Below are 24,915 nucleotides of genomic sequence, written 5' to 3'. Positions count from 1 at the left end.
ATTATACATAACATCTTTCAACCCATTAACATCTTTCAACCCATTAAATAATCTTCAATTGATTTCGATCAAAGACTGAATAAAAAAACTACCGTGATTATAGAAAAACTACGTTGATTATTAGCTAGATAAAGAAACAGATCGGCTTTAGAAACTATCTCAACTTCATAGACTTCCGTGGTATATATTTGACCAAATGAAAAGTTTTTCAGCTTCAAAGGCCTACATTTCAAGTCACTAAGATTGTCGAAGTCAACCACCTTTGAGGGCCTGTTGCCTGCATTTCAAGTCACTAAGATTGTCGAATCAAACACCTTTGAGGGCATGTTGTGACTAAATTACTTCGATGTATATAAATTTTTATCAAAGATAAAGTAATACAATTACTTCGATGTATATAAATTTTTATCAAAGATAAAGTAATACAATTTATATACCAGTTTCAAGAGGCAGATGCCATTGTTAGAAAGCTCTTGCTTGGATCTAGCCTCACTAGAGGCAGAGGCTAACTTCATCTTGGAAAACCTCTAAAAACTTCAATACGAAAAACAAGCATAGGTGCCCATAAAGTAAAAGACTAAAACAATGAAATAGATTCTAAACCACCATGCATCACCATTAAAGGTTGTTCCAAAATTTGTTCATCAAAATACAAACCTACCTCAACCATAAATCCACTAAAAATTAAAAAAAAGCCATTACTCAAAACAGTAATAGAAACGGCCTCAAAAGAAAAAGGAAAACTACTAGCAGACATAAGAAAAAAGAGAGTAATTAAGAACCCTGTTACTTCAACATCTTGGGATGGCTATAGCTTAGTCGACTTCCTCCATCTTGCTACCTTCAGCATCAGCATCGGCTTCCTCCAATACAGGCATATCAGCATCTGCTTCAGCACCAGTTTCATCTTCATCAATGCTGAGTCCCAACTTCAACATCCTGTGAATTCTGTTTCCAAAAGTGTTGGGCTCGTCCAAGCTGAAACCGGATGTCAAAAGAGCAGTCTCAAACAGCAACAGAACCAAATCCTTCACTGACTTGTCGTTCTTGTCAGCATCCGCCCTCTTTCTCAGTTCCTCCATGATTGAGTTCTCTGGGTTGATTTCCATGGTTTTCTTGCTTGACATGTAACCAGCCATGCTTGAATCCCTCAGTGCTTGGGCTTTCATGATTCGCTCCATGTTTGCTGTCCATCCGTATTCTCCAGTCACCAAACAGCAAGGTGAGTCCACCACACGGTCTGAAACAATGACCTTCTCTACCTTGTCACCAAGAACATCCTTGATCACCTTGCACAGACCCTCAAACTTCTCCTTCTGACTTTCTTTCTTCTTTTTCTCGTCTTCACTTTCCTCCAATTTCAATCCTTCTTTTGTTGCTGAGACGAGCTTCTTTCCCTCAAATTCCTTCAACTGTCCAACTGCGTACTCATCAATGGCGTCAACCATGAAAAGTACTTCATAACCCTTCTTCTTAAGCTTCTCCAGGAAAGGTGAGTTTTCAACTGCTTTCTTGCTCTCACCAGTGATGTAGAAAATGTCACTCTGACCTTCCTTCATCCTGGTCACGTAATCCTTCAAGCTGGTCATCTCATCACCACTCTTGGTGGAGTGGTATCGGAGTAGTTCAGCTAGCTTGGTCTTGTTCTGTGTGTCCTCGTGGATTCCAAGCTTGAGATTCTTTGAGAATGCCTCGTAAAACTTGTTGTAGTCTTCCTTGTTCTCAGCAATTTCAAAGAACATCTCAAGGCACTTCTTCACCAAGTTCTTACGGATGACCTTGAGGATCTTGTTTTGTTGAAGCATCTCTCTGGAAATGTTAAGGGGAAGATCCTCTGAATCAACAATACCTTTCACGAAGCTCAAGTACTCAGGGATGATATCTTCACAGTTGTCCATGATGAAGACACGGCGAACGTAGAGCTTTATGTTGTTGGGTTTCTTCTTGTTGTCAAAGAGATCGAAGGGTGCCCTCTTGGGTACAAAGAGAACAGCCTTGAACTCAAGCTGACCCTCAACTGAGAAGTGCTTCACAGACAAGTGCTCTTCCCAGTCATTGGTGAGACTCTTGTAGAAGGCAGCGTATTCTTCTTTGTTAATCTCCTCTGGCTTTCTCATCCAGATGGGTTTCTGCTTGTTCATGACTTCCCATTCATGTGAAACTTCCTTAATAGTCTTTTTCTTCTTTTCCTCCTTTTCCTTCTCCTCGTCAACTTCCTCTACTTTGCCCTCCTCATCCTTTTTCTCTTCCTCTTCGTCTTCATCATCTGTGATTTCCTTCTCGTTGGTTTTCTCAGTCCAAAGGGAAATTGGGTAGCTGATGAATTCAGAGTGCTTCTTGACCAAATCCTTGAGCCTACGCTCTTCTTGGTACTCCAACTGATCGTCCTTAAGGTGAAGGACAATCTTGGTACCTCTACCAAGGTTCTCACCGGAAGTGTCTCTGGTAACAGTGAAGGACCCACCAGCCTGGGATTCCCAGACGTACTGTTCATCATCATTGTGCTTGGTGGTAACAATAACCTTCTCAGCTACAAGGTAAGCTGAGTAAAACCCAACTCCAAATTGCCCAATCATGCTAACATCGGCTCCAGCAGCCAAGGCTTCCATAAACTCCTTGGTTCCAGACCTTGCAATGGTTCCAAGATTGTTCACAAGATCTGAATTAAACACAAAAGATAAAGTTAGAACAACAATTTTAATTAAGACTTGAAATCAGACTAGGAAGCAGAAGTGAATAGAATACGCACCAGACTTGGTCATTCCAATACCACTGTCAATGATGGTAAGAGTGTTACTGGCCTTATCAGGGATAATGTGGATGTAGAGCTCTGGTTGAGAATCAAGCTTGCTTTTGTCAGTCAAGCTCTCAAATCTAATCTTGTCCAAAGCCTATCATCAAATCATAACAAGAAACAAATTAAATAAACAACAGATTCATAAACCATTGTTTCTAACATCATTCTCAACAGCAATTACTGGAAAAACTGGCAACTAACATGAACTTCAACTCAAAAGAATTCAACTCAAGACACAGAAACAGATAAATCAGGGTTTTGTTTTTCAATATCAACCCTTCCCACAAAAGTGGGATGGATTATAATATGATTTCTAATCTCTGTTCTACCACTAATATACGTTTAAAGATCTAACACACACACACACACATTAAGAAAGAGTTGAAACCCTAAAAATCCAGTCTCTACACTACAGCAGTTTGGTAAGAGTGTATAGTTCCAGAGAACCAGATCTAGTCTAATTAGTAATTAGTAAGATTCGTTAAGTCATACTACTAATCATAGTTATGGTTTTCATCTAGATACTGGAAAACGCAAAGTCTAAATCATTGAAACGGATCTCATTAACTTTGTTCAGATCATCATATAAAGACTATAACTTATACAGAAAATATGTAATCGTAGATAATATTGAAACCCTAAATAAAACTTGAGAAGTAGATGAAAAACTTACATCGGAAGCATTACTGATAAGTTCACGAAGAAAGATCTCCTTGTTACTGTAGAAAGTATTGATGATCAAACTCAAAAGCTGGTTAATCTCAGCCTGGAAGGCAAAGGTTTCAGTATCGGACGCCATTGATTAAGATCTCGCAAGCTAAATCTCGTCTATGAAGAAAAAACGAGAGATGGAAAGAGAGAGAAACTAATGACGGAGACTGCTAGGGTTTGAGAGGCATCATTAGGGAAGGCGAAGTTTATATTTGTAGGGGTTTTTAGGGTTCTAGATCCTTCTAATTGGGAAGTTACTAAAGCAACCTTCCTCCTACTCCCCCTTTGAATTAAAGTGGTTCGGGGTCCCGGGGCCAATTTGATAGACTTTTTTTTCTTTTTTCTGACCAGGCTAATGAGTTAACAAAGATTCCAATTTTGGCAATTCCATTATGATAAACTATAAATAAATTCATGGTTTAGAACTTACTATTAAGTTTGGCTACGAGCACATCCTAAGTAGGGTTGGCTGGGCTCCCCAATTTGAATTTGGGAACCCAACCCGCGCCCCTTTCAATCGGGTGAGTCCAGGGGGGTGGGCTCTCCATGGGACTAGGAACCCAGGCTGAGGGGTTCCCAACTACAAATGTTACCATTCGAGACTTCTCTTTTGAAAAAAAACTCTCTCTCCAAAAATAATATCAAATTTAGATTTTATATTTGGAACTAATAATTTATAGTTACAAATTGAAATCAAAGTTTCACACATGCGCATAATTTGGATTTTGGAGTCCCTATTGGGAGCCCAACATAGAAGTTGAAAAAAAGGGAGATTTGTTGTTTAGACCAACTTTCATATAATTGACTTGTTGTTTGGACTCCCTTTTGACGGAATCATCCAAGAATATTTTGTCTGTAAAGTTATACTTAAAAAAATTGTCACTTTACCCTTACATAGTTAGCCTGGGCTGAGATGGGGATAAGGAGTAAGGATTGAAGCCCCCCTTAGCTCTGCCAGACACTGGACAGGGGTTAGCTCTGTAAATGTGTAGAGCCAAGTGTAGTGTGGTGTAGTAGTAGGCACTTCTAGGCCCCTTCCCGGCTACTGGATCACTCCAGTGCTTCGGGTACTACGGACCCTCTGCCATCCATTGCAGCAGAGCCGTTTCATGAGCGGGGGGGCTAAGCGCAGTTCTTTGAATCAAACGTTGAATGAAATCGATTATTTTTTAGATATCCAAATAAAAATCGGATAGGATAGATGGATGGATCTATCTTTCGATTCATATAGATGACTAAAAAATTAAATGGATTTATATATATATGTAGCGTAGCAAGAAGCCCCAAATCCTTGATTTGGCCAGGAAACACTGCACTGCTTTGGCCCAGGAAGCGAAGGGAATGAGCTCGGCTGCTTCTCCTCCACACTGATTTTTCTCCGTGCCCGTTCCGCATGCGCTTCGCGCGCCATTGGCGCTTTGCTCTCCTCTTATTCTTCATTGGACGTAATATTACAGTTTGGCCCCCCGACCCCCCCCCCTCCCACTAATTTATTTAACTCATCTTCTTCCTCTATTTAACAACTCACACACACAAACAATAACCCAAATTCATTCTGCTAACCATTAATATAATTAACATAAGAAGTATTGAAACAATTAAAAATCATATCAAATTAATCTACCTCCTAAGAAAAGGAAAAAAGAATGAATTACCCAGAGATGAAAATGAAATAACTCTGTAGCGGATGAGATCAGAGGAACTTAGAAGAAGATCCATGACCACGAGTGCCATGAGTAACGCGAACATGATCACCAACTTGTTCACCACTTTCTTCTTCGTCATCTATATTTTCAGGTAAAGTCTTACAAAAATGTGATCTTTTAAAATAACTGCTAGCAAATGTATCCACCATTAATGTACCAATTGTTGACATCATTGTTGTAAACCTAGAAGAAAAAGCCCTCATGGATCCTCTTTCAAGCCCTCTTAAACTTGATATCAAAATTGATCCTAATGCTCCCAATTTATACTTCATAGCTTCATTTTTATTTTTCCTTGATTGTCTTTTGGATCACATGAACATTCTGCACATACAAAATCTATTGGGAGCAGTCTGGTAAAGAAGATCATTGCAAGTAGTAATTTGGGTTTTGATTGAGGAAAATGAATGTTAATGGAAATTTACTTGATGATTGTGATGATGAACATGAGTAGGGGTGAAGATTGATCATGGTGAAAGATCGTTTAGAGTGAGAAAAGAAGTAAATAACAAACATTGTACTGATAAAGAGGATTGGGATGAGTGATGCTTGAGGGTATTGTTTGTACTTTATATGTATAGAACAGAAAGGGGATTTTTTTCAAAGTTAACCAACTTAAATCCAACCAGACCCAGAAATATTTTCTTCCAAAGTTTCAATCTTATAGAAGAAGAAGGAAGGTTAACTCAATGGGGTTAACTACTTAGGTTGAGTTAGCTCAAGTAGAGGGCATAATAGTATTTTTTTTTTCCTCTTTCATATGTTTTGGGAATGTTATATTTAACTTTATTTTGGAAAAAGAGAGTCCAAAGTGCAACCCTGGAAAAATGGGGTCCTAACAACAAGTCAATTATAAAAAAGGGAGTCTAAACTACAAATCTTCCTTGAAAAAATTCAAGAGCTCTCGAAATTGGGAGCCCGAGCCCCTACGTTAGACTTGCTCTAAAAAGTGAAAAACTCCAACTATGTCTAAGTAAAAGCATAGATTAAATGATAGACAGCCCAACCAAATATAGGGAATGGGCGAAAAGTCTAAAAGTGAGAGATTAATGAAGTGGGAGTCCAAGGTCAGAATTCAATTGGAGACAAACTTAAATATCAGGTTAGAGAAGGTTAAAAAGTCAAAGTGCTAGTTTGCATTTGCGTCATTAAAATTTTGTCTGTTTTGATGTAGAATACTTTGTATGTAGCCAAACCATCGAATAACTGTGCAGATTAAGGTACGCTAGATTGTTGCTAAATATGTTATTAGACCCAATTTATATCATGATAACTAGGTATAATGATTATAGTTGATTTCAAGGCGCAGGATGATAACCTTCAACTACCATGACTAATCTAAATAACGTATTGAAACTCGCATGAGATAACCTGGTTGCTGCAAACTAATTATATGTATGTGAAATTAGTCAAAAACTGATGTTAATCCAAAAATACTTACATATAGATTTAATACACAAGACACTTACTGTAACGACTAATAATGATATCATGAACTACATACATTGAGTATGCAACGGATAGCTAATATTCTATGAGAAGTGATGTGGCCACGTTCATGTGATTATTGAGTATTTTTTTTTTTTTTTGTTGACAAAACAAAAGAACAAAGAACTACAACTTCAGGTCGCTCCTCAGATCCGCTCTGGAGTTCCAAATGCGCCTCTCTTTATGACTTCTACCCCATTTGGCAAGCTGGTCCGCTAATGTATTTGTGGATCGGGGGCTGAAAAGAAATTGAATCTCGGAGAAGCGTCTGCAGATAAGCCTGATGTTATCCATGTGATTTCTAGATTGCCATTGAATATCATGTTTATGATCCCTGAGATGTGATATGAGATTGAGATTGTCACTTTCCACTTGAAGATGAGTTATTACGGTTACAAATCATACATGACTAGCTTACCACTCTAGGGAATGCATTGAACATGTATATATGTTAGGGTTGTAATATGTTTAAAATTAATGTGTACCATACATCTAAAATGATATGAGATTGCTAGTATATGTAATGAACGGTTATATGTATCGTCTATGGCTGAGAGATTCCAAGTTAAATTTCAGTCGTATAACGAAGGTAAAACGATGTGTGGTCAGCAACGTATCTATGTAAGGGCCAAGAGGTGTCATGACCTGCCAGGCAATGACCTAATAGTCCATGTCCCCTATATCCTTTAAACTTTATCCCCCCTCCGCCTAAATCTACCCCAAAACTTAAGCCCAACTTAAATTCCTACCACACAATGACCTAATCTAACTTTTTAACTTCCACATCCCAGAATTCAAGTTTCTATTATTTTAAGTTTTAATTGCTTTTATTTGAAGTTTCTATTATTTTAAGTTGCAATTTGTATGGCCTTAAGTTCCGCCACCCATTTATTTCTAATTCTAAGTTTCGTTCATTTCAAGTTTTAATTGCTTTTCTATTTGTTAACTTATATTGATTTCGATTGTAAAGAGAAGTCAATTCAGGTCATCTAAACTTTGATATCTCATTAACCAAAACCGATTGTCTATCAAATTGTAATTCGAGACCTAGTAAGTTTATTTAAGAAATAGTATTTCTCCCCCGATCTCTATATTCCCTTTTCGTTTGTATCTTTGATATCTCTCTCCCTCTCTCTTCTCTGCAATTACAAGTTAATTACATAATTATATCTATTATATTAAAACAGCTCAGTCGGTTATCCAGGGGATAAGTCTGACTGTCCATTTTATTTTTGAGATTCGGTTGGGAACACATCCGACGGATGATTTAAAATCTTTTTATGTAAATAGACTAAAAAAAGAAGGGTATCTATGTAAATCAGTCAAAATTGGTTAGAATAACCACTACCCACATATTTCTCTCCCTCTTTTTTTTCTCCCACGGATTACATCTTAGAAACTACCAATTTTCTCCACTTTACAGTAGAAAATCGTGGGAGAAAATGACTAACCCACTCTCTCATACCTTCCTAATTTCTCTCTCCACTCCCAAATTATTTGACTTAAAATTAAAATTCTCTCATGCTTTCTCTCTCTCAACCACAAAAATTTTATTAAAAAAAAAACATATCAAATCTTTCCTGTTAATATTTTTTATGTGTACTTCCTTCACATAAAATGGGATTTACCGGCGAAGCCAAGAGGGAATGTCGCGTCCGTAGGACGCGGCGCAAACCTAGTATATTTATGTAAGTAAACATTTCAACTAATGTCAATAAATGTATTTTAAGTAGGTACAATTCAAATGGCTAGCAGGAGCAGTCGAACTACTAATGACGATCCAAAAGTGGCATCGAAAAAGGTAGCCCTTATTTTATTAGTCTACTTATTAACTTACTTTGTACTATTATTATGTGTGGCATTCGTATGCCATTTTCTTAATTTACAGCCTAAAAAATCTCCTACAATCAATTTTTTAAAGAAGACATATTGATGGGGCAATAATTGAAGTCAATGTGGTTGACATTGATGCTTAGAGTGTGACTTAGGGATACATCCCCAAATATGAGAATATAATATAATATTAACCAATAAGATTAAGTTGGGAGAGCCTATAACAAAGCCGATTCATACCAACCTCTACTCTCAAGCTATCCAAAATCTGGACATGCCAGTCATCGATGTAGTTTTCAATATTCGTGGTTTAAATTGTTTCCGTTATGGTTAGAATATTTTCCTTCAAAGATGCAACCTTTTGTCTACTATGTTATCTATTTAACAAGCCATCATGGAGTTCTGGACAAAAAACTTTCACTATTGATGGATTTAAGAAGTGAAAAAAAGTTAGAGATGGACAAAACTGTGCATTTTTAATCATGTTGAGAAAGATTCACTCTCTTGTTATAAAGTTTTTATGCGGTCTTTGGTGGAATTAATAAATAAATCTCAACACATACAACAAGTAATTCATAATTATATCGCTCATCAAATGGTAGGAAGTCAGTTAAGGCTCAAAACATCAATGGACAATCCGTTGATTAGTGTTTCAAGGTCCTGCTTTTAGAGGTGAAAGTGAATGATCAATACATTATGGAAATTTTCTTCATATGGTAAATATATATTAACTGAATATAATGATAATTCTCTGAAGTTTTTTTTTAATTGTTCAGCGTGTGCCTCGAACCCCTGACTTCTAAGGTGGAAGATTATACCTTTTACCACCCCAACCAAGGGTTGTTGGCAAATTCTCAGAAGTTGTGTTAGATAAAGCTCCAAAATGATTCTTACACCTCACCATTTATCCATTTTTTTACACGTTTTTGCAACTAAAGTTAAGCGAGCTATTCGAGATGAAATCGAGAAACAATATTTTGGACTATATTTGATGAATCTCTTGATGAGTCAGAAAAGGAGCAACTGAGTACAAGGTTAAGATTTGTGAACAATAGTAAAGTTATTTTTTTGGGACTGTTCACGTATCTAATACCGATGCACTGACATTGAAAAAGAAATATGTTGGGTATTATCGCATCATAATCTTGAAACAAAATATTCGAGCCAAAGATGTGGCTGTGTAAGTAATATGCGAGGTGAGTTGAATTAGTTTCACACTTTAATTTTGAAAGATTGTCCATTTGCTTATTATGTTCATTGTTTAGCACATTGTTTGCAATTACCATTAGTTACAACTTCAAAAGAAACTATACCAATTGATTTTTTTTACCAAACTATCTTCTATTGTCCATATTAATAATTGTTAGAATTTCTTGTAAACACAATGATGAATTGAAAAATGCTCAAGCTGTTGAAATTGAACATTTGATCTCTGTTATTGAACTTGAGATGGAAACAAGATTAAACAAAATTGGTACTTTACAACGGAGGAGATACTAGGTGGAGTTCACATTTGAAATCAGTTTCAAACTTGATAAAAAATGTTTAGTACAAAATGTGTGGTTCTATTGGGTATTATAGAGGATGTAAATATTTTGTCTGAAATATCTAAAGAAGAGGTAACCTATGAAAGTATGACGATGTTTGAATATCTTTATACTGTATCCAATGAAATTGATTATGGAGATCACTAGTTTACTCTGTCAATCCTTGTAATGTCAATCTCAAGATATATTAAGGATGTCATATGTTGAATATAAATTGATGATCTATATATTGGTCATCAACTGACCAAGTCAGTAAGTCAACAAAAGATCAAGAATAAAACGGGTCAACCCGTGTCCAAGTTGATTATACATAAAAGGCCACTCGTTGACTGACGCCAAGAAGTTAAGAAAATACCAAAAGCTCAACGGGGCAACCCATCTTAAGGCAACAAGACAGTTGAGCTCGAAGAGGTCGACCACCTAAGCCCGAAATCGGGAGGCCGGCGAGATCATCTAAGGAGCTCCAACCCTTCCCCACCTCAAACACAACTAGGTCCGCTCTGGGATTCGCAAGAAGTGTAGGGGGTCCACGTCAGTCAGGCCGATACCTTACTCCCTAAATATGGGAAGACGGAAGCGCGTCGCACACTTATCGACTTAATCCCGAATCTTCCTAAAGATCTCAGTTGGCAACAATCTTAAGTGTTTGGTTAACCTAGGCTTGAAGAGTCTCAAAGGAGGAAACATCTCCCAAAAGATCTATCATCTCAGCAGGATATCTAAGAATGATCCTCAAACAGAGGAACTTTTAATTATTCTAGATACGAGATAGGGGTGGCAATGGGTACCCGTTTACCCGAGAACCGAACCGACCCCGAGTCTTAATGGGTAGGTACTGGGTATAGGTTTTAGATCCATTAAGGAAATCGGGTCTTAAATGGGTATACCCGAAAGGACCCGACTAGGAGGAGGGTCCTTATCGGGTATATCCGCCGGGTACCCGAAGGGTAATGGGTACCCGAGATAATACGAAAAAATACCCTAGATTATATAGTATTCTTGTACGTCAGGGTTTTTCTCACCAAGTTACCAACTCACCAAGTTATGAAATTTCTCAAATCCTCTTTTCCTTGGTTGAAAACTAATTTATAAAATACAAAAGTGAGCGAGTTAATATAACATAAAGGTTCATTTCTTCTTTCTTGATTCTCCTAATCTCTAATCTCTTATACTCATCAACTATTGTACCCGAGATATTTGCTTATTTAAGGATCTATGTCGTTTATGATATTTCTTTTCACTAGATTCATGCAAATTCTTCTACTTTAAGAAATATTTGATATACTTTTGTGAATACCCAATGGGTACCCGATACCCGATGGGTACCCGAGAATTTTAAAGGTTCCGGTTCTGGATCCTTTGATTGAGGTACCGGTACCGGAACCGTCAAGAACCGAAACCGTTACGATTTATAGGTTCCGGTTCTGGATAGTTAAATACCCGAACCGGAACCGACCCGTTGACACCCCTAATACGAGATAAACTCAAAAGGAAACCCTAACTACAAAATAGTAATTTCAGTACAATAAGTTGGATCCGAACCGCCTCAATCTTACCATCTATCACAGTCGGTCCAAATAAGCTTATAAAAGGGCATTTCATCACCTTCAACACGGTACATTCCCAAGAGATCAATCAATACTTAATACTTTATCTGGAAAGGGCAATCTGATTGTCTTAAGGGTCAGAGATGTTTCCGAACTCTTTGCAGGTTTTCCTCAGGTTTCCAGGAGCAAGAGCGGGAGTTGAAGGAACAGTATTATTCATTCAGACGGAAAATCAGACATGATTCAACATCGAGTCTCTATTTTTTGACTGATAACCGGGGCTGACGTTTTTTGACATTAGAAATTGTCTCTAGAAGTAGGGCATGCCTCCAGCAAATCCCAAACGATTTGACGCCTCGAATCTCATATTGACAATTTTCATTACGAAATTCTGCAGTTGCACCCAAGCTTTCACGATTTTAATTGTTTCTGAAAGGGTAGGAGACCATAAAATTCACCGTCTTCTTAAAGCTCAGACACATTGGAAAATGCAAAAAAAAAAAAACCATACTCAAATTCCCGTCACAACTCTCATAACCACATAAAGATTAGAGAGAAATTGTAACCAATTAGATATTAGATATGGAAGAAACAATTCAGGAAAATGAAAGAGAAAGATTTCAGAATTGAAGCCTTTAATTGATGATCAGGTATTGAACATCCGTCATTCAATTATTACAAATCAAAGCAGGTATGAGTTATTATGCTGAATCCCCCTCAATCATACATCCAGAATTGAAGAATGTCTGTGTTTCGATCCTCCACTTCAGTTTGTGTTTTATATTTTGAAAAAATTGTTGGATTAACCATCAGTATTTCAAAACCTAACTAATTCCTTCGTACTAAAGCTACAATCAAGTTCATAAACCTAATTGGTGGGGAAAATTTCGGTGTTCAATCCTATTATGCCTATTACTATGTTTAACACAATAAAAACTATTGAAAATAATGCTAATATGGTTCTCATCTCCACAATTGCCACGTTACTGACTTAATGAAAAATTGATGATCCAAGGCCCTAACCAGAACTCTTGCTTTGTTGAAGTTACATACACCCATGTAAATTGTTTCCTTTTTGGTGATTATGGTAAGTTTTGATATAGTTAACAACATATGTCATTAATGTTCAATACTTGTTGGAGAAAATGTCTGAAAGATCCACCAGTTGACTACATGTCATATTAAGTGTATTATTAGATGTTAATTTCTCACTTCTCAATATGATTATGTGGTTCGAGTTGGTTTGCACTTTCTATATGGCCGAGTTAGGTCGTGGTAGGAAATATGCTTTCTATATCAATCTGACTATATATACATGTTTAGTGTGAGAAGTCGAAAACAATATTCTCGGTAGAAATTCTGAATTTTCAATTTCGATGAATAAGATACATTAAGTAGTATTGGGAAAGCTTGGAGAAGTAATATAAATTATTTTCATGTTTATCAACTCAGCTTAGAAAATCTTAAGGCTGAAAAGAGCTGGACCATAATGAGTTAACAAGTCTAGTTTTTGAATTTTTGTAAGGATATCAAATACACCAACCTATCCTAATAATCAATAGTAAACCAATTGAGTTTATCTGCTATGCTTTAATTCTTGAATCTTGTTGATGCTTTAACTTAAGAGGATAGATTTATACTCATATTTGTAATCTACGACATGAGTTTTCAGAACCCTTATTAACTCAAATGTATGGTACGTGTGTCAGTACTGAACAGTAACCTTTTTTGTTCTATAACATGTATGAGAAAATTTACTTGTTGAAATTTTTATGCTTCAAATACCATGATAGAATTAGAGATAAAAGATAATTCTTATTCAATAATCATTGTTGATTACAACTAAAATATATAAAGTCTCACATTCACTTTATTTAGTAGGCAGACTAATTAAAATATCTTCTCAATATTCTCAATATTGCAATATATCTTTCATAAATACAATAGAGATTAATATATTTTTAAAGATATATAAATAACATTATATAAAGTCTTCATCATCTTAAGGTACGTGCGGTTAATGTCTTCATGTTTCAATGTTAAATATTAATTTCATTTACAACCACCCACTGAACCTAACACTCAACCACTTATATCTTTTGCACCGAAATCGAGAATATAATATACTTTTTCGGATTTGTTATCTTCCACGAGAAGGTACAGCGGTCGCTCGTTGATGAATAACAAGTCTTTTATCACAACTCTTTTGTGTAGTTGTAAACAAAACAATGGATTACTTTTATAGATTAAGATTGTATTTAAACATGACTTATAACCATTGTTTCTCTAGTGTTAACTTTGTTATTAGGAACGATTTGATTGATTCAATCAACGAAAATCTTAATGTTGATTGAATAAATTATATTACAATCATTTTTATAAGGAGAATATACAGATTTGAAATATTCTCTATTACAAGATTTGTTATGATCTAGATGTGGAGAATATGCTGGTTTGAAATAGTTACCATTATACTAGATATATTTACCTTGTATACTATTTTATCTTTGTAATGTTTTCATGTTGTACTACAAAGAATTATCTATAAATTCAAATCAATTTGTTCTGGGTTTCTCATCGAGAAAACCCCCAAATTGTATTCTTAACATGGTATCTTCAGAGCCAAACGATCCATTGTTGGAATCATTAATCAATTTACTTTTTCACCTATAACCAATTCAAATCTCGAAATTAGTTTACCAACTTCTAATGTTACGGTTAAACTCAATCGTTCATATTTTTTCTTATGGCGTGCTCAATTAATGCATTTACAATCTTGAAGTTTTTATCACTAATAACAAGACTCTTACTAAATTTTCAATGGATGGATCTGTAAATCCATCTTATATTTCGTGGAATCGACAAGATAAGATTCTTCTAAGCATGCTTTTGGCATCACTCTCTGATCCAATTTTATCACAAGTTGTTCATTGCCAATCTTCAGCTGAAGTTTGGAAGACACTCGATCAACTTTTTGCATCCAAATCACAAGCCAATTCGCTTCACATCAAACCTGAACTTTAAGGTATCAAAAAATGATCTCGTTCTATGAGGGAGTATCTCAACCATGCAAAACAATTGGCTGACACTCTAGCAACATCTGATTATGCAATTTCAAATGTTGAACTTCAACATTGTATACTTGATGGTTTAGATACTGCTTATGATCCTATTGTTGATTCTCTAACAACTACTATGCAGGCTTACTCTTTGGTAGATTTTGAACCATTTTTGCTAACTTTTGAGTTTCGTATAGAAGCACAAAATAGTGTACCTTCTCATCCACAGGGTCATGTAGCACGATATGGGAAAACAAATCAAACATCCAATGGTCAATCTACTCATCTAAAAAATGGTAACTTCAATTCATTATCTCTTCAACAAAAAGATGACTCGATCTCCTATTGTTTGTGAATTTTGTGACAAACCATATCACAAAGCTCAAGACTGTTGGAAACAGCGCTTTGATGACAAATTTAATCAACACCTTATGTTTCTAGACCCGATCCATCAGTATACATTTATGACTGACTTCCTGACACGGGAATCCAACCAAATTACCAATCATATCTTTAGTCTCATCAATAAATCTAACTACTCGCCCAGACGTCTCGTATGCCTTGAGCATGTGTAGTCGTCACCAATCGAATCCAGACGCATCACACTAAACCGCTACCAAGAATATTCTAAAGTACCTGAGAAGGACTAAGGATCACTTCTTGGTGTACGGCGAGGAAGAAACACTCACGGTTGTAGGCCATGTGGATGCAAGCTTTCAGACAGATAAAGACGATTTCAGATCACAGTCTGGTTACGTCTTCTATCTGAATGGAGGAGCAGTAAGCTGGAAGAGTTCCAAATAGAGCACTGTTGCAGACTCTACCATTGAAGCAGAATACCTAGCAGCTTCGAAAGCAGCCAAGGAAGGAGTTTGGATTAAGAAGTTCATAATGGAACTTGGTGTCGTACCTGGCTTAGAGGAAGGAATAGCTCTGTATTGTGACAACAATGAAGCAATCGCTCAAGCCAAGGAACCTAGAGCACACCAGAAATCCAAACATATCTAAAGGAAGTACCACGTGATTAAGGAAATCACATAAAGAAAAGATGTAGTCATTTGCAAAGTCTAATACGGATGACAACGTAGCTGATCCGTTTACTAAATCGTTACCTCAATCCAAACACAACTCGCACATGAGGGACATTGGTATAAAAAGGATTGGGGAATGACAACAAATGTAATTGGGATTCATAAAGGAGTTTATGTACCTAATAAGTTACATTCGATATCTAAAATAAAAGAGTTTTATTTTGTCACTTAAATTTGGTTTAGTATTTAAAAGACAGTCCATTGATAAAGAAATATTCCGAATAGGCTTATCAGAAAAGTGATATGATGAATGAAACCCTATTAAGTGAACTTGGAATTATTTCATTATCATCTCACTAGTCCAGGTCATTGCATGGACAACAATGACTTATGAAGACTAACATGTGAGGTCGACGAGATAGCGCAGTTTCATGGGCTATAAGAATAGTGTATTTGACTCGACTACGTGGGTGTGTAATAGAGATTATACACTGAATAAACCACAAATGAGAGTACATTAAAGTGATGAACGTCAAATACCTCCCATTGACAAGATTGGAGAGATCCTCAAATCATGAGTGCTCCGCTCATCTTATGTAAGGAATGTTTGACTTCAGTTTTGCCAAACGCCACGTCGTAAAAGTAGGTTATAAAAGCGAACACCAGGAATGACAAGATAGACATGAAGTTGAGTGAGAGTACAAGAATGGATCATGCCCTCCTAATTAAATTAGGACAAAGTGTCTTCAGGCCACTTGATGAGTAACAACTGAAAATGGATGGCTGCGCTTAAATAGATTAAATGCTAATTTGATTTGTATTAACAGTTGTACTCGGAATCAAGAAAATCTGAATGACGTGATGTATCAGATGGGACACTAAGTGACATGGGAATCGAGCATTGCACTTGTTCTAAGTACAAATGGGAGTCTGAAGGAGACGTCCTTCGACCAAGGATGCAATGCAAGCAATTTTTTAGATAGGGCAATGGATGAGGAAGATCATCAAGTCCGGATGATTTAGGGATCGTAGTGTTTAGCTAGAAACCAACTACGATCGTCGAATCACGAAGTGATTCGCGACTAACTTCGTCCGGATCCTACAACGGGTTACACAAAGAGTGTCAACTTGATCGGAAGATATGAATAGAGGGATAAGGCATATATATATGGGGAGACCCATAAGATATGTCCAAAAGGCCTAAAAGAAGTTTAGACCAAGATAGTACAAAAGACCCGAATGGAGGGATTTTTGGTCGAGACACCAAAGGGATGGTTTGGGCCCAAGAGAGGGCCGACCATGCATAATAGGTTGCCCATAAGGGGTCGGCCAGATAAGTCCATAAAGGTATGCATGGGGCAGCCACAATAGAGGAAAGAGAGAAAATAGAAAGTAGTTTCTATTTTTGACTATTTCCTTAATCTTATTCAAAAGGACTTTTTGGGAAACCTAATTAGGGTGAGACTCTAACTTGGGGTTCTATATAATGTCTCTTTGGGACTTGAATAAGGTGTGGAAAATTCTCAAGAAGCTTTTAACCTCTACAACATCAAGTAGAGAAAGAAAGAGAGAAAATTCCCGACTATTAGGGGTGTCAACGGGTCGGTTCCGGTTCGGGTATTTAACTATCCAGAACCGGAACCTATAAATCGTAACGGTTTCGGTTCTTGACGGTTCCGGTACCGGTACCTCAATCAAAGGATCCAGAACCGGAACCTTTAAAATTCTCGGGTACCCATCGGGTATCGGGTACCCATTGGGTATTCACAAAAGTATATCAAATATTTCTTAAAGTAGAAGAATTTGCATGAATCTAGTGAAAAGAAATATCATAAACGACATAGATCCTTAAATAAGCAAATATCTCGGGTACAATAGTTGATGAGTATAAGAGATTAGAGATTAGGAGAATCAAGAAAGAAGAAATGAACCTTTATGTTATATTAACTCGCTCACTTTTGTATTTTATAAATTAGTTTTCAACCAAGGAAAAGAGGATTTGAGAAATTTCATAACTTGGTGAGTTGGTAACTTGGTGAGAAAAACCCTGACGTACAAGAATACTATATAATCTAGGGTATTTTTTCGTATTATCTCGGGTACCCATTACCCTTCGGGTACCCGGCGGATATACCCGATAAGGACCCTCCTCCTAGTCGGGTCCTTTCGGGTATACCCATTTAAGACCCGATTTCCTTAATGGATCTAAAACCTATACCCAGTACCTACCCATTAAGACTCGGGGTCGGTTCGGTTCTCGGGTAAACGGGTACCCATTGCCACCCCTACCGACTATCTATCTAGTCAAAGAAGAAGATGTTCTTCATCTAACCACCTCTAGCTAGCAACAAGGTGGGAGATCAAGGTGATTGCTCGGTGTCCCAAGTAAAGGAGCTACAATTGGAGCTCTTGGTCTTCTCAAAAGCAATTGGAAAGGTTCGCTCTCATAAAAAAAAAAAAATTGGAAAGGTTCGAGGGAAAATTAGCGATAAAGGTATTTATGCAACTAGTTTTCTTACGCATGAGATCCTGGGAATACTAGTGCTAGACATAAGATGTCTGAGATTCCGCTTAGAATACTAGAAGACACCACATAAATGTGGCGATTTCACATCACATTCTTACATGAATTTTTAGAAGAGGATGTCTTTATGAAACAACCACCGAGATATGTTGACTCATGTTATCCCTACCATGTGTGCAAACTCCATCGCTCACTTTATGGCCTTAAACAGACACCTCGGGCTTGGTATCACCGCCTAAGTGTTTTTCTTCAAAGTATTGGATTTGCTTATTTTAAAATCAGATACATCACTTTTTATTTGACGATCTTCTTAAGTCTTTAGTTTATGTTGATGATATTATTTTGACAACTTAAACTTCTATTTGTATTTCAAATATTGTCTCTCTTCTTTAGAAGGAGTTTACCATAAAGGATATCGGCAACCTCTCATTTTTTTTGGGTATTGAAGTTACTCGTGTTCCTAATGGTCTTTTTCTTTCTCAAGAGCGATACATAGAAGAGTTACTAATAAATGCAAATGTGCAAAGAGCCAAACCTGTTGGGACCCCTATCAACACTAATGCTCTCATTGAATCAACAAAGTCCAAGACTAGCTGATCCCACTATCTATTGCAGTTTAGTTGGGGGCTTACAATATCTCACATTCACTCGACCCGAGTTACCATACGCTGTTAATAAGGTTTGTCAGTTTATGCATGAACCAATTGAGGCTCATTTTACTATGGTCAAACGTTTTCTTCGTTATCTCCATCAAACCTCTACATACGGTATTCTTCTCCAACCAACATCATCATTGCAATTATCTTTCTCAGCATATACAGATGTTGATTGGACAGGTGACCCTGCTGATCGTCGATCGACTAGTGGCTATTGTGTTTTCTTAGGGTTTGAGACATGCAAGAATGGTTTTTCGAAACATTCGTAAAGTGACCTTAAATTACAATTATACTATTGACAAGATCACACATTTTCATTAACGTCGAGCATCAGCAGAGAAGTACACAAATGCGGTAAATTTTAAATTGATCGAAACCGTAGGAATGTTTGCAGCTAGTCTCGTTCATGAAGAAACTCCATTGAAGCCTGGGATTGTCGGTCCTGGCTACAGCACAAAGGTACTTGGGTACACTAACTACATACTTTTGTCGAAAAAACACAAATTTCTCAACAGAGAAGGGACTATCTCTAACTATAATAACACACTAAAAAGCTATAGCTGAAGTTCAAGATTATAAGCTGTAATTGAACCTTACTCATAGAAACCCCACACACTCACACAATGTTGCTACCGTTATTCTGGTCGTCTATTGCAACAACTTGTGCTGCTTCACCTTCTCGCTTTCCTTGTGCTTCTTGATTTGCCAAAACAGATCTAATAGAATTGGGAATTGATCTTGATCTTCCTCCATCTATTTCTGAAGCTGTATTTTTAACTGCCTCTATGTACAGAACTTTCACCAAGTTCTTGAAACGCCGTCGAAATGTTGGTATTCTGGTCATGGAAGCTACTATTCCCTGTAATCTTCCATAAAAAGGAACACCAATCAGTCACTAAAGGAAATTCAAGCTGAGCCCTAGTGAAACCTTAATAATTAAGAAACAAGTTCTCTATATCACTAGATAGTAGAACTTTTCACACTAGAGAAAAGATGAAAGATTCTACATCTTGCAAGGCAATTCAAACAAGATCAGTGACCCATTTTAAAGGATTGATATCAACGAAGTATGCTCCCTGTTGTATCGACCAGAGGTGAAGGCCAGTGGCGTGGCTGAATATTTGGAGGCCCGGTGCGAAGTTTTAATCGGGGCCCTTTATATCGCAATAAGCCAATAAAAATATCATACACCCAAAACTATAAACATTAATATAAATGCATCCATACAACAAACTAAACATATAATTACAGAATTTTCATCAAAAATAGGCATTAATTATTTTTGTTTAAAGATTAATATAAAAACAAAAGAAAACAACATTAATTTTGTAAAGAAAATTTTGAACCTGTTAAATTAAAGGAGGAGTAAAAGAGAAAGAAAGATTAGAGAATGGAGAGGAAGAAAAATTGAAACGTCAAATGTTTGATTTTGTTCTTTTATATTTAGCTTCATATTTGACTTATGAGATAACAAAAATAAGTCATCCAGAGTACTTACTAACTATTTAGAAGTTATTGGTTGGGGGCTACGAAACAATATCAAATAATATCGTTGCCTTAAAACATCATAGAAATGAACTCCTTGCCTCCTCGTAAAAGAAAAGAAAAAAAGTGGCTTAGAGGTCTCGACCACGCGACCTGTATGGTCTTATGCAAGGAATGAACCAACTGAGCCAAATCAATTTGATGTCACTTATACGCTGTTTCTCCTTAAACATACTGCGATGTATAAACTTTTCAGAATATGGGGCCCCTTTGGTGAGGGAGGCCCGGTGCGACCGCACCTCCCGCACCCCCTCACCCACGCCCCTGGTGAAGGCATTTAATAAGGAAAATGCATAAAACTATTATTCAGTTCGGGAAAACCAGTAGACGACCTCGATATTACATTCTTGGTTGTAAGAGTATTCCCTGTCCATGTGGGACTATTCCTACAGGCCTAGCTCTGATACCATATTAAGTTTGTGGTCATTCAACTCAAAACCAATGGGAAGAGGACCTTGAATATGAGGATGCTCTTTGTTCATGTGGGTCAATCTCATACCTATCGTACACGGCTAAGAGACTTGGAGCAGTAATACTTATAGAACGAAATAATCATCTGAAATACCTTCTAATTATAGCTTGCAACTGTGCTCTCCTGACGCTATCATCAGATGGAAATCCAGTGTGGTCCCAGTCTTGTGGTCTATCGTTGTTGCAGATCATAATCAAGTTCCTCAAGCAGGCCTCTTCATTCTCGTTCAATTCTAGCCCTTTTATCTGCTCCTTCATAATCAGTAATGGTCCAATAAACCATTCAAACACTCTATCTTTTGGACCATTAAATCTGGTCATCTCCATGTCATCAGCTAGAAAATCAATTCAACATGGATCGGCATAGACATAGTTAATTCAGACTACCTCAAATACTAAGAACAAATGCAAAAACGTATAAGTTAAACCGTTGAAGTAAAACTTACATATAAGCAATCCAGCTGAATTAGACTTTACTGATTGAAGTAAACACTGCAAAATACACCAAGCAGGTAGCTTGATTCCCAACTTTTTGCAATTACCCTTCAAAATGCATTCTTCCAAGTCTTTAACATCAATCAAACCTTCACGGAGGAGAATCCTACCGTTTACGTCACAAGATCGGAATAACCAGTCCCATACCTATAACAGAATCCAGTGAGATTTCACAAACACATTACTTGTTAGAAGAATTCTTCAATTTTGAAGCTTTGTACCTGCATAGGTCTTAACTGTTGGATAGCCCACTTCAACTTGGATTTTTCAGAAACTAACTTTGAACCATACGATATCAGTCTCTCGTTATTTTGATGAATGCTTTCTTTCTCAATAGACATTGTTCTCCCATGGAGACTGGAACTAACTATCATGTTTCTACGGTATTTCGGCCTGGCTGTCATAAGATTGTAACTCAGCATTAAACTAACAAACATCTTTGAAATCGTGAAATAGAAATAGACATGGAAGATGAATTCTGAAGATCACACGTTAATTAGATGAGGGCAATCAGGGATTCAACGTGTGATGTGCCAGACCACAAAGGGTTCTAAACCCAAGTAATCTATCTGTATGTAAGATCCATGCTTCTGACAGAAAAACCTTAACAGTTTAACTGCTTGGAGTCCTGGACCATGCTAGATCACATCTCAACCGTCCCACGGATGGAAATGTGGATACTGATGTGGCACAATGGGGTTGTGAGTTATTGAAAAATGGTTTAGGTTACTAGGATCACTTGGGATGTAAGAAATGTTTTAGCAACTGAAAAAAAGAACGGAGAACCAAGATGTTACCTGGGAAGGCAAGATCCTTCCCTGAAATAAAGAAGGTCATTCGTATATTCATCGAATAGTGAAACCACTGATACAATGTAAGAGAGTCCCATCCATAGAGAATTTTCCTGGTAAGAAAATATGAATTTGAGGGTTCAGATGGATATATGCCTACTTGAACTCATTATGTCTCAATGGAATCTATTGAGAAGCTTCAAATGGAAATCTACGTGCTACGAACCTGGTGGACAATAACTCCGGCATAAAACCCTAGAAAGAAGCTGCTCACGAAAGCACTTATCACACCTGCCAGTACTGCTAGTGGCCACAATAAGATTGCAAGAGCAGCAAAGGGGACGCATACCGTCTCCAAAAATGGTCCTGCTCTTCCGATCAAGTCCTCCAGTAGTCTCTTCCATCCTTTAAACAACATGTAAGGGCTTTTCCATAATGCAACAGCCGTAATCAGTAGAACATCTATAGGAATTGCAAGTAGGCTCACCAACAAACAAGCTGGCAGCATCAATAACCTTCAAAGAGAAACAAATGGGATAAGCACGAAAAGCTAATTGTGCTTAACTCGTAGTTCATTTAACTTGCAAAACGATCTGAAAACTAGCTCTATACTTGATATCCATCGGTTTTTCATCCTCGGCTATTTGATCACTCAGTTCATCCATGAACGAGAAGTAGGAATGGAAGCAAACATCAACAAAGTCTTCCACAACCGTGCATCCACCTTTAACTGTGCTCCAGGTGCCATCCTGAAAATATTTATAGTTGTGGTTTTCTGAGTAAACTTATTACCCCCAAGTTCAACCATCAATACAAGGAGACAACGAGCGTTATATCTGAATCATTTTGGTCATAGGCACTTAAAATTCATATTGCAGGTAACAATGGTTTATGCATATTGACTCTCGATAAATAAGTTCAAGGGTTCAGCCTAGACCGCCTAGCGCAGACATTCTTGCAAAAAGATGGGTATCTTCTGCTAATATTGTGCAGTAATCTATTTCCTTTATGAAGTTTCTCCCCATAGTATATATACGAAAGAAGCTTACCACAAAATAATGGATAACTTTATCCTTGAAATGTTCTCCAGAGGCCTCAAAAGTTGCAATCAAGGGAGTAAAAAACCCGTATCCGACACCGACAAGAAGACTTCCAGAAACTCCAAGAACTGGCCAGAGTACCAAAGGTAAAGGCAAAACCACCAATACAAGAATCTTTAAGGTGAGGCCAAGCCTCTTGGCTCTGATAACACAAAAAGGGATATCAAAAAGCAATAAATTTCAGTTCAAAAAAGGGTAAAGATATGAAGAGAATTTTATACTTGGTTACACAGTAGTAAGTCCAAATGAAATGTGCAGGCCATAATCCAATTATTACAGCTGAATTCCCAGCAAAGATAATGATAGTAACAATCGGACCGAACAATATCGCTGCAAACAAAAAAAGAAGAAGACAATTTCATCACTCATGTACACATTATCATATTTGAATCTAAACTTTGAAGTGAAAGTGATGTATCAAAACTGAACAATTGACGGAATATCTAAGTTGTAAATCCAACTAAAAAAACCAATTGGCAATGAGTGGAGAGGACGTAGACATTATAGTCTTAGTTACTGGATTTATTGGATAGGTCTTATCCCATGTGGGACTATTCTCACACTAGGTCTGTTCTTCATTCTCACACTTATCCCATGTGGGACTATTCTCACACTAGGTCTGTTCTTCATTCTCACACTTATCCCATGTGGGACTATTCTCACACTAGGTCTGTTCTTCATTCTAACACTAGGTTTGTTGAAAGTGCGTTGAATATGGGTCGATATTCAACCCGGCTCCCCCTGAAGCAGGTCTAATAAACCGAACCACGCAAATCTATTTGCTCTCGGGTTAACTTGTTCTTCGTCATAACATTAGTGATAAAGAATGACCTAATTTTAAGATTGAGTTTGGTGGTGAGATAAACAAAGTTAGGTTAAAACATAAGAATTGGGTGGTTCTTGTAAACCTAGAACCGACTGAAACCAGTTTCAGAGATGATAATCATACATTGAACGGTTGATATTTGAAGAAGAAATTATAATCTATGAATGATTAAATTCAGATTAAAAACAAAATTCACGGTGGTTAGATTTGATTACCTTTTAAAACTCCAAGAATTAATAACAAGAGAAAAAATGGGAGAAAGGATATGAAGCTCCAAAGCTTCGCTAGAAACCCTATAGGGACCTCCATGAAGTAACTTTGATAGAGAAGTTCAACTGATTAGGAAACTCTGAAAGTAATATGGCAAAGAAAGAGGGAGAGAAAAACATGACGAGAGAGAGAGAGAGGTGCGTGGCAGGGATCGGAGAAATACAGTGAAACGTGTCAAACGAACAAGTGATTTGGCGGGAACCGCATGAAGTAAAAGTTGTTCTAACTAAATAGCCCTTTTTCATGAGTTTTTTTTTTTTTTTTGAATGTAAGGGAAACATATATCCATAAATAAGTGATAAAATCACAATGATACAGGATGATAATTGTTATTTCTTGCTTCTGGATACCTATTTCTAGTTACTTACATGTAACTACAAATGCCTTCCAGGGAAAGAAATTGGACTAGACACAGACGCAAAAGACCCTAAAGATCCGAGAAAAGAAACCCTAAAGGTCTGACAAAAGGATCCTAAAGATCCGTGAAAGGAGACCCTAAAGGTCTGACAAAAACGAAATAA

General features: G+C 37.0%; 2 protein-coding genes across 3 annotated transcripts; both read right to left on the bottom strand.

Moving 5' to 3' along the window:
- Nucleotides 1-593: 593 nt before the first annotated feature.
- Nucleotides 594-3,617, bottom strand: LOC147549336 (heat shock protein 81-1). Its single transcript, XM_086670637.1, has 3 exons — nucleotides 3,471-3,617; nucleotides 2,750-2,891; nucleotides 594-2,659 (listed from the first exon to the last, which is right to left on the bottom strand). The coding sequence occupies exons 1-3, from the start codon at nucleotides 3,594-3,596 to the stop codon at nucleotides 816-818; spliced, it is 2,112 nt and encodes a 703-aa protein (XP_086526763.1). The 5' UTR covers nucleotides 3,597-3,617; the 3' UTR covers nucleotides 594-815.
- Nucleotides 3,618-19,191: 15,574 nt separating this feature from the next.
- On the bottom strand, nucleotides 19,192-24,631 carry LOC147549335 (putative membrane protein At3g27390). Of its 2 annotated transcripts, none has more exons than XM_086671496.1 (10): nucleotides 24,340-24,631; nucleotides 23,520-23,628; nucleotides 23,248-23,440; nucleotides 22,811-22,947; nucleotides 22,425-22,713; nucleotides 22,205-22,311; nucleotides 21,629-21,800; nucleotides 21,359-21,554; nucleotides 21,007-21,247; nucleotides 19,192-19,762 (listed from the first exon to the last, which is right to left on the bottom strand). In XM_086671496.1, exons 1-10 carry the CDS (start codon nucleotides 24,431-24,433, stop codon nucleotides 19,513-19,515), a joined length of 1,788 nt encoding a protein of 595 aa, XP_086527622.1. In that variant the 5' UTR covers nucleotides 24,434-24,631; the 3' UTR covers nucleotides 19,192-19,512. The 2 variants fall into 2 exon arrangements, with proteins under 2 accessions (XP_086527622.1, XP_086527623.1); XM_086671497.1 differs by having other exon boundaries at nucleotides 19,192-19,755; nucleotides 24,340-24,622.
- Nucleotides 24,632-24,915: the final 284 nt, after the last annotated feature.

The sequence above is a fragment of the Eschscholzia californica genome, unplaced genomic scaffold, assembly GCF_041429995.1.
Source record: "Eschscholzia californica isolate CP2 unplaced genomic scaffold, dmEscCali1.0.p SCAF_3, whole genome shotgun sequence".
NCBI lineage: Eukaryota > Viridiplantae > Streptophyta > Magnoliopsida > Ranunculales > Papaveraceae > Eschscholzia > Eschscholzia californica.
Note: the sequence above shows the minus strand (reverse complement) of the source record. Positions and strands in the feature narration are given on the sequence as shown.